Raw genomic sequence first — 11,266 nt, 5'->3', positions numbered from 1 at the left:
TCCTAATGTAATTCCCTCAGCATCACCTGATACATTTCAACTACATTCCGTTATCCTTCTTTCGCTTTTGTTGATGTTCATCTTATATCCTTCTTTCAAGACATGGTCCATTCCGTTGAACTGCACTTCCAAATCATTTGCTGTCTGTAACAGAATTACAATGTCATTGTCAAATCTCAAAGTTTTTATCCCTTCTCTCTGAACTTTAATTCCTATGCCAAATATTTCATTGGTTTCCTTTACTACTTGCCCAATGTACAGACTGAATAAAGTTGAGAATAGGCTAAAGCCCTGTGTCACTCTTCTCTCAACCCCTCGGCTCTTATAACTGCTGTCTGGTTTCTGTACAAATTGTAAATAACCTTTAGCGCTCTGTATTTTACTGTTGCCACCTTCCGAATTTCAAAGGGAGTGTTCCAGCCAACATTGCGAAAAGCTTTCTCCAAGTATACAAATACTATAAACGTATATTTTCCTTTCTTTAACATATCTTCTAAGATAAGGCGTAGAGCCAGTGCTGCCTTGCGTGTTCCTAGATGACCGAAATCCAAACTCATCTTCCTCGAAGTTGGCTTTAACCAGTTTTTCCGTTCTTCTGTAAATAATTCGTATTAAGAATTTGCATCCAAGACTTATTGAACTGATACTCCGGTAGTATTCACATCTGTCAGCACCTGCTTTTTTGGAATTAGTGTTATTGTATTCTTCTCGAAGTTTGAGGGTATGTCGCCTGTCGCATTTGCCTAATACACCAGATGGCGGAGTTTTGACATGCCTGGTTCTCCCAAGGGTATCAGTAGTTCTGAAGGAATTTTATCTATTCCCAGGGCCTTGTTTCGACTTCGTCGTTTACTACTCTGTCAAATTCTTCTCTCAGTATTATATCTCCTACCTTATCTTCATCTACACCCTCTTCCATTTCTATAACATCTCCTACAGGTTCATGTGCCTTGTACCCACTACACACTTATTCCACCTATCACCTTCCTTTCTTTGCTTAGTGCTGGTTTTCCATCTCAGCTCTTGATATTAATACAATTGCTTCTCTTTTCTCAAAAGACCTCTTTAATTTTCCCGTAGTGAAATATGCTTCTAAACCCTTACATTTGTTCTTTAGCCCTCCATGCTTAGCCCTTTTGCACTTCCTGTCAATGTCATTTTTAGACGTTTATATTCCCTTTCGCCTGCTTGATTTACTGCGTTTTTATATTTCTTCGTTTCATCAGTTAAATTTAATATCTCCTGTGTTATTCAAGGACTTCTATTAGACCTTGTCTTTTTACCTACTTGATCCTCTGGTGTCTTCACTATTTCATCTCTAAAAGTTACATATTCTTGTTCTACTGTATTCCTTTTCTCTGTTCTAATCAACCGTTGCCTAAAGCTCTGTCTCAAGCTCTTATCAACCACTGGTTCTTTCAACTTATCCAGATCCCATTTCCTTAATTTCCTACCTTTTTGGAATTTCTTCAGATTTAATCTACAGTTCATAACCCATAAACATCTGTCCCTGGAAATGTCTTAGAACTTAAAATCTGTTTCCGAAATCTCTGTCTTACCATTCCACATCAAATCTGAAACCTTCCGGTGTTTCCAGTTCTTTCCACGAATACATTCATCTTTCATGTTTCTTGAGCCACGTGTAGCTGATGATTAAATTTTGCTCTCTGCAAAATACTACCAGGAGGCTTCCTCTTCCATTCTTTTCCTCCAGTTCATAATCACCTACTATTTTTTTCCTTCTGTTCCATTTCCTACTATCGAATTGCAGTCCCCCCATCACAATTAAATTTTCGTCTCCCTTATCTAGCTGAATCATTTCTTTTATCTCATCACATATTTCTTCAATCCCTTAATCATCAGGGGAGCTAGTCGGCAAATGAATTTGTACTGCTGTAATAGGTGTGGGCTTCGTGGTTATGTTGGCTACAATAATGCGTTCACTAAGTTGTTCATAGTAGTTCGCACGCCATTCCAGCTGTGTTTTCCATTGTTAAATCCATTCCTGCGTTTCACCCAGGACATCTGACTAGATGTCCTGTTCCTCCTGCCACCGAACTGCACTAATTCCCATTCCCACTGTATCTAACTTAATCCTGTCTATTTCCCTTTTCAAATTTTCTGACCTATCTGCCAGATTAAGGGATCTAACATCCCATGCTCCTATTCTTAGAACGCCTATTCTCCTGAATAGTCCCCCCCCCCCCCAAGAGATCCAAATGGGGGACTATTTTACTTTCAGAATATTTTATCTAAGAGGACGCCATCATCACGTAACCATACAGTAGAGATGCATGCCCTCAGGAAATATTACGGCTGTAATTTCCCCTTGCTCTCAGCCGTTCGCAGTACCGGGACCGCAAGGCCATTTTGGTTGATGTGGAAATGCCAGATAAGTCAGACTGTTGATTCTGCGACTACTGAAAAGGCTGCCGCCCCTCTTCAGGAACAACACATTTGTCTGGCCTCTCAAGTTACCCCTCCACTATCGTTGCACCTACGGTATGGCTATTTGTATCGCTGAGTCACGCAAGCCATCCTACTGACAGCAACGTCCATGGTTCATGGACGGAGGTGGCTTAGGTAGTACAGTAAATGAATAATCTCACAAAAAACAATACAACTTAATAACCGCTGAATGCTTCATTCGATGATGACACACAAGATATTGGATGATAGCTTTGTACACTAGCTATCGTGACTGAAAGGCATACATTGATACATATTTTATTTATTGTGTTGTAAGTAGGCTGTTTAGGTTTTTATGTTGGTAACGCCACGTAACGCTCTATATGAAAATCACTGACTGTGCTGTGTGAAGTCTGTGGCTGGTTTGCAATGTTGGAATATTTGCTATTGTAGTGTTGGGCAGTTGGATGTGAACAGCGCGTAGCGTTGCGCAGTTGGAGGTGAGCCGCCAGCAGTGGTGGATGTAGGAACAGAGATGGCAGAATTTTGAGAGCGGACGATCTGGACGTGTGTCCATCAGAAAGAGTAAATGTGTGATATTGGATATCATGAACTGATATATATGTGATCACTTTTGAACATTATTAAGGTAAATAAATTGTTCGTTCTCTATCAAAATCTTTCATTTGCTAACTATGGCTATCAGTAGTAGTGCCATCAGTAGTTAGAATCTTTTATTCAGCTGACAGTATTGGCGCACGCTGTATTGCAGTAGTTTGAGTGACGAAGATTTTTGTGAGGTAAGTGATTCATGAAATGTATAGGTTATTGTTAGTCAGGGCCATTCTTTTGTAGGGATTTTTGGAAGTCAGATTGCGTTGCGCTAAAAAATGTTATGTGTCAGTTCAATGATTATCAGAATAAGTAAAGAGAGAAATGTCTGAATACGTTGTTTTGCTCAGCTGTTTGAAAATCAAATAACGTAAGAGGTTGACCAGCACAGTAATTCATTAATTTTTCGAAGGGGATGTTTCAGTGTTGCTAGATATTTTATAACCTTTTAATTACATAAATTGATCATACCATCGTATTCTCCTTGGTTATATGGTAAATAAATTTAGCATTACTTTCCTTATACATCTTCCTACTTAATCATGTAACATATTGATAACGCCACTAGATAGAGTGTAAAAAGACCCATTCAATGAGCAGGCCAACTTAATAGTTTTACATGTCTTGGCAACTTTTTCTTTGTTATTCGTGTTAAGTGAACAAGCACAAAATTCGTGTCTCAGTTGGTTATCGTTACACATTTAGATATCGAATAATGAGTATTATCTGATGGGAAATGAGGGAGAAAGATCTTTCCTTTAACATTCATGTCAGATATGTAGCTTACGTATGTCCTGAATGGTGATCCATTTTCTATACTTTAATTATATTGTGAGTTTTGGAGGGGAAACCAAAGGCTTAAAAGCACTATTGAGCAGTCGGTGCTGGTCATTTTGCATGTGGCGGTCAGTAGGAATGGATCAGCCTTCAAATGTAGGTCTCACAGGATACTGTGGTCAATGCGTAGTGAGCAGATTTCATCCAAAGCGCTGGGCAAGTTCATTCGTTTGTTCAGAAGGGGAAGCCGACAAGCGTTTGCCACCGTTCAGCTGTTCGGCGATGACAGAATCGACGCGCACGTCCTGCAACTTCCTCAAACGATTTTACAGAAACTATTTAGCAAAAAATTTCATTTATTCTTTACTTGTTGATTTGTATGCCAGGTTCATTATAATATGCCCATCATTTCATTAACGGGCATAGTGGTGGTGATATTTACGTTGAAGTAAGACGCTTCGCGAAATTCGAAAATGTTTGCAATGAAAAACAGGGGCCGCTATGATTCTGCGTTTCGTGCATATTGCATAATAAATTATTGCGTATGAATTTTAGTTAACGTATTGAATTTTTCTTTAGACTTGGGTGGAAGTCTCTGTCTGTCAATAATTCTCGAGAAAACTGATCTGAAGTAGCGCACTCATTTGCGATCGCACTGCACCAGCGATAGTCAGAGTGAAATATCTACAACATTTCTCATACTTCATAAACGGTTTGAGATGTCGAAATGACGTTTTGGCCGATGATGGCACACAAAGTGGGGAGAGTTTTGTCATATTGTTATTGTGCAAAACATCATTATCTACCGTGTTAATTCACTAACTACAGACTTTTTTGATGGCAGGCTGTAATTGTTCAGGGCCATCGATAGCTGGTGAAACGAGAAATGCTTTGGGTTTTGGAACAACTTAAGTGAAGTCATTACACGTTTATTTTGTACTGAGAATGTGATTCTTCATAATTTGCTGACCTTAACAAACTTAAATAACCACTGTTTCAGAATTCTCTCGCAGCTGCGTCTGCACAGATACTAGTGACTTGAGACTGTGTAGTATGGGAACAAGAGAAGTGTGCAGGTTTTACTCAAAATTCCCCATGCGTGACACTTCTCTGAAAGTTACGGGTGTTTAAAAAGCCAGACGAAAATAATTCGCTGCATTTTCGACAAAATTCTTTTTGGATACTAACCAAAAATAGGTGACAGAACTTTTGAACGGTCACCATGCAAGTGTGAGTGTGAAGGCGCCCGGCTTAATACGAGGGTGAGTCAAATGAAAACCTTAAATATTTTTTAATATTATTTATTGTGCAGAAGTGGTAAAAAGCTTCACTTCACTTTTCAACATAGTCTCCCCCACGCTCAATGCAAGTCTTCCAGCGCTTACAAAGTGCATAAATTCCTTTATAAAAGAATTCTTTTGGTAGTCCGCGCAACCACTCATGCACCGCGTGGCGTACCTCTTCATCAGAACGGAACTTCTTTCCTCCCATTGCCTCTTCGAGTGATCCAAACATATGGAAATCACTTGGGGCAAGGTCTGGTGAGTATGGTGGATGAGGAAGACACTCAAAATGCAGCTCTGTGATTGTTGCAACTGTTGTACGGGCAGTGTGTGACCTTGCATTGTCATGTTGCAAAAGGACACATGCTGACAGCAATCCACGTCGCTTTGATTTGATTGCAGGTCGCAGATGATCTGTGTATGATGCACTGCTGACACTGGTCCCTATAGGCATGTAATGCTCCAAAATGACGCCTTTTTCGTCCAAAAAGAGAGTCAGCATAACCTTCCCTGCTGTTCGAAACTTCTTTGGTTTTGGTGATGAGGAATGGCGCCATCCCTTGCTCGCTCTCTTCGTTTCCGGCTGGTGGAAGTGAATCCAGGTTTCGTCCCCAGTAACGATTCTTGCAAAGAAGCTATCACCTTCTTGTGCAAAGGGCCGAAGAAGTTCTTGACAAGCATCAACACATCGCTCTCTCATTTCAGGAGTCAGCTGCCATGGCACCCATCTTGGAGACACTTTGTGAAACGAGAGCACATCATGAACAATGTGGTGTGCTGACCTATGACTAATCTGTAAACATGCTGCAATGTCATTCAGTGTCACTTGGCAGTTTTCCTTCACTATAGCTTGTACTGCTGCAATGTTCTGTGGAGTCACAACTCGTTGTGCCTGACCTGGACGAGGAGCATCTTCCACTGAAGTCACACCATTTGTGAACTTCCTACTCCATTCGTAGACTTGCTGCTGTGACAAACATGCATCACCATACTAAACCTTCATTCGTCGATGAATTTCAGTAGGTTTCACACCTTCACTACGTAAAAACCGAATAACAGAATTCTGTTCTTCCCTGGTGCAAGTCGCAAGTGGGGCGGCCATCATTATACTTATACTGCGACGGTATGTGTGCATCTGCACTATGCTGCCACCTACAGGCCATTCTGTGCGATGTTTGTAGCACGTTTATCAACTTACAGGATAACAGCCCGAAATTTCGATTTGTTATTACAAATTTAAAGTTTTCATTTGACTCACCCTCATATGTACAAAAAATGTAAGTGTAGGCTTCAGTTTAGGATGGCACTTCCCCTCCAGCGCTGGACATTTCTCCTACAGCGCCTGCCCGCAGCCCCCACCACTACAACTCTCCCCTCGCATGCCATGCCATCTGCTGACCACAGTATTTTGAGTGCGCTATGATGTATTGGAGAACAGGCGCTGTATTTTCAGCCTTTGGGAAGCAAGCGACTGCGAGAAAATGCTTTAATATTTGTGTGTGTTTAGAAAAATTCTAAGCCAAGTGTCATTTAGAGTCTGAGAGCTGGCTGTAACTTTAACACATCATAAGGTTTAGATGATGTGCAGCATTGAACTTTAACTTATTTCACCTCCGTTTTGGAACTGATTTTAGATAGAGTGAGGGACTCTACTTATGATATCACAAGTTTTAATATGTTCATAGTCATAGTAGATTTCAGGTATTTATGAGCTAGCGAATATTTTGTGTCTAACGGAATGGGACTCTGTTTATCGAGTGCGAGTGAAGTTTAAAAGGTATTTGGGGAATCTGGTACCATTATAATCAGGCACTGAAGCAAAATTTTACTGGTCAATAAATTTCACTGCATTCTGAGAAAATCTGGAAGTGACGAATCTTGAGTGACCTTTTCCGTGTTGGCATTGAACTGCGTTCATGTCTAGTTTGTCTAGTTGGTGAGGTAATTATCAACGGCAGTTGCTACTAGCCAGTTAAAGGTGATTTATTGAACTTTTAACTCTATTGAATGGGTACGTGAGTTCCGCTTCAAAAATCATTTTGTTTGTAACAGGAACGAAAGCAGCGCTTTCCGTCAACACTGTGTATCGCTTGAAAAGTGTGATGAGCAGCTTGTTTAATGTCTCAGATCGTGTTTCAACTACAATAATGAAGTGCTGTCATCATACTTAAAGGAAGGAAAGAAATTTAAGATGTAGCACCAGAATTCATTTTGCATGAGCACTGTGTTACATGAAAAAATACTACAAAAAAGTAACGGAATTTTGAAACATATTAGTAATGAATTCACGGCACTACGTTTCCTGAATAAGGTAATATAAGACACACTCCTCATTAGAAAATACTCGTTAATCGTCAATTTTAGGACTAAATTGCAAACTGGAGGACGTAATACGGATGGCGATCCTTTATTTGTTCAATTTATCTCCTCAGTGCTGAAATTATCATTTTTTTGTAATTAGCACATTTGACAGTGCATGATTGCACCTAGTTATACCATATCTGTGTGTCACTTACAAGTACTTTCCGCATGGAGAATTTTTGGCTGTAAAGTATTTGTAGTATCATGAAACAAACAAATGTTCAATAACTTTTCATGCGCCCCCCCCCCCCCCCACACACACACACAGAATTTACAGAAAAACATCCAGGCTGTTATAAATTTCTTACATTGTCTAATAAACGAAACAAAATTCTTAATTCTTCCTAAAGCCGCTGTTTAATGAGTGTAACGAGTTTTGTTTTAGTAATCATAATAAAGATGAACCTAGTTAAACCCACATCAATGAAACCATTTTGATTGCTTTTCTATATTTTTGTTTTCTTTTTGATCCTGCATAACATTTAATGAAAACATAAAAGGATTTTGTATTAAAAGTTTAAATATCATAGCCTTGGCTAAACAGAAAACTATTTTGTGCATAAATTGAAGATATTTAGAGAATATTTTTGCTGTTCTGTACTTATATGGTCTCTCAGCACTCTTGGTGAGATCAGTGCTTTCAGGGAATCTATCAGCCGTGTAGGAAAAAGAAACATATATTTCGTTTTAAATTGGTAAACCTGATGATTATTTTGTATGTTGTTGTGCGAGAAAGTTGTAACTCAGAGAAAAATACGGATTAAGGTTCAGATACCAACAGACAAAGTTTCATTTCATTAGGACTTTTTACTTATAGTGAATGTCAACTTATGCTACAGAACAAACTCATCTTATGCTACAGAACAAACGAGAACAAATGTAAGGAAATGCATTCAGGTAGGAAAGGTATTTACTGTATCTAATATCTCAAAACCTAACATTGGTTCGCCCACTGTTAGAGTATGCGGCCGTGGTCTGGGGGAAAGCCGCAGATGCTCACATTGTGACTCTGCAGCGGATACAGAACCGCGCCCTGAAGACTGCTATGCATCTTCCGAGGCGCTTCTCGACGCGCCAACTCCACTAGGACACCGGGATCCTGCCTCTCCGAGACAGGTTTCGCGCCATCGCCAGAGAGTTCTACGAGACGACGGGACGCTCCCGCATCCGGCTCATCCGTGGACTGGGCCAACAACCTCACCACAGGCCAACCACGCGTTGGCCTGACCTGCTGAGGGATTAAGTTTTGCTAATCCCTCAATAGAGTGTGTCTTTCTCTTTTTCAGGTTACACCAGCTAGGACCAACCAACAAGAGTGGTGATATATTTTTCTCTCTTTTACAGGAACCGCAGGAATGACAAATTTTGTCTAAACTGCACCACCTCGACCCAAGGATAGGCTCGTCTTTTCAGCGTCAGCGTCAGCAAGACTAGACTTCACTTCGCACCCAGCCACTGTGTAAGATCCGCGTCTGTCAAACGCCGGAGAGAGCGCTGCCTCGGATGACGTCAGAGACAGACCGTGACGAAACACGTATTTTCCGTAATAATTGATAGTGACTCTCGAGGACTGTACACCGTCCTGTATCGCTCATATTTCGCAAAAGTAACTGTTAGTGTGCCGTCTGTGATATTTACAAATCTGCGTGGCAAGTGGTGACAATTATTTTCCACTTTTGTGGCGAGCAATTATTTCGAGTATTTTTTTTTTTTTTTTTTTTTTAGTATCAGTAGTCAGGGTGAAAGACAATTTGGTAGGAACTTACCATATAGGTCGCCTCTGAACTGCTTATTGTGCTGTTCAGGATAGAGAGATTTACTGTCAGTATGAACATAATAAATACTTCATGTTGTGCGTGAGGAACTTTACTAAATATATGTATCAATTAGAATTCCAAATTTTCAGACCTGATCCCGTTAAGCAAATAGAGAATAGAAACATTTCTTTCAGTGGGCTGGACAAAAATGTGGACGTGCAGATTGGAAAATATGGACAGTATGTTCTCCATCGCTTTCTGGCTGACTACAAAAATAGTTGCCAGGCCCTCGTAAAAAGACGGCGAACCTAACATCAACATGCTGCCCCACAGTGGGTAGGTTTGAATCCCGACCTTTGTACAGTTTTCATTCGTCGCTTCAGTCTACATACATACACCATAGATATTTGAGACCTGAAGAGGTCTATCGAATCACATAGTTTCATTGGGATCGGGAAGGCTCACTGAAATCAACTGTGTTCCAAAAAGCATATTTTATTCGAACCAATCGAAAGTAATGTAGTACTTTATTTGCATTTCTGCAGATGACATGCCTGAAACATTTTTCTTTAAAAGGCTGGACTCCAATACTATTATCTTACAATTAATAAATTTAGTCAACAGCGTTGGGCATTCTCAACTAAATCCATCTCCACAGAATCGGCGCAAATCTTGGGCTTCACGCGAAACCATGTCTACGATATCACTCGTAGCTGTACAACGTGATGCATTCTTAACAAAAATCCATCATTGTAGTGTTTTAGAAACAATTCATTATTTCGTTTTGAAGTGATAATATTCGTTAAAAGTGCCGATTAACAAATCCTGTCGTGACGAAAGTAGTTAAGAAGATGACTAAACGCATTAATTCCCTCAAATTTCAACGTCTACAAGAACAGGCTTTCAGCCACTGGCAGTCATTCACGCATACGTAATCACTGTGATGATGAGTGCAGCCCAGTACTTGATACACACTTATTTAGAGAGTGAAATACTGTTCCTCTCTCGTTCATGCTGAAGAAGAAGTAGTTATTATTTTTGCCTTTGGACACAAGACATGAGTTCATTGGTTCTTATTCAGGAAACAGTCCAAAATAAACAAATTGCGTCTAAAAATGTTTAACAAAAGACACTACTACAAGAAATAAAACATCACACAGTATTAATTTATAAAGTCAGTCATGTTGTGGAGCTAAGGAATTGAACCTAATATACATTACTTGCTACTAGGATTGACGTCAGCAAACTGCACGAGGATAACGATGTAGGTCGTGATGGCTGATACACAACCTGTCAGCAGTGACCTGTCCATGAGGAAGAATCCTGCAGCATGGTATCTGAGTCGACTGCATCTCAGCTGTTGGGCGAACTTCTCCAGAGCTGTGTAGTGGACGCGGCCAACCAGTGGTAACAGCAGCGACAGCTTACCGACCAGCTGTTCCGTGTGGTTAGCCTCCTGGACCACCACTTCGCTGCTGTACACGATGCCGACCAGCCGCCACACCGACATCAGCGCCCACGGTAAATACCGCACTAGGATCGCACCTGATGATTCACCAGACCAGATTACTCCCACACGTAGAAAATGTGCCACTACCAAGTAAACATTGATTACAATGTTCACAAAAGAACTTGTTACTTCTACAAGATTTTGTACACTGTATGCAGCATTGACAGTTTTAGCCAAATCGGAAAGGAGGTCATGCACTTTCTTCAAGTCAGCCAGCGGAATACCGTCATCACATCCCAGCACGTGCTGTACCTTAATCATCATATTTCGCTTATTCCAGTTATGTAATCTCTTTCTGGAGGCTAATGAATGCGGATCTTTCACATATACCTCGTGACATTTCTGTGGAATATCTTTCCTTGGATAAATCCTAACAGAAGACGATATCATATAGTCAAGCTCATCTTCTGTAGAAAAGTTTAGACTTCGGAGAAGATATTTATTCAGTTTTTGAAATCTTCTGAACAGTATAACGTTAAGTGCACAAAACTGCAAGGTAACCATATTCCTTACGACATGGCCGAAATACACAGGTGTCGACGAAAGAAACCGACCCT

General features: G+C 40.4%; 1 protein-coding gene across 1 annotated transcript; it reads right to left on the bottom strand.

The window, feature by feature from the left end:
* Positions 1-10,415: 10,415 nt before the first annotated feature.
* LOC126188624 (putative gustatory receptor 28b) lies at positions 10,416-10,973 on the bottom strand. The gene has a single exon (XM_049930226.1). The coding sequence runs from the start codon at positions 10,971-10,973 to the stop codon at positions 10,416-10,418; it is 558 nt and encodes a 185-aa protein (XP_049786183.1).
* Between the last annotated feature and the right edge of the window lie 293 nt (positions 10,974-11,266).

This window comes from Schistocerca cancellata, chromosome 5 (assembly GCF_023864275.1).
Source record: "Schistocerca cancellata isolate TAMUIC-IGC-003103 chromosome 5, iqSchCanc2.1, whole genome shotgun sequence".
NCBI lineage: Eukaryota > Metazoa > Arthropoda > Insecta > Orthoptera > Acrididae > Schistocerca > Schistocerca cancellata.
The sequence above is the reverse complement of the archived record's forward strand: the minus strand, read 5'-3'. Positions and strand labels throughout refer to the sequence as shown.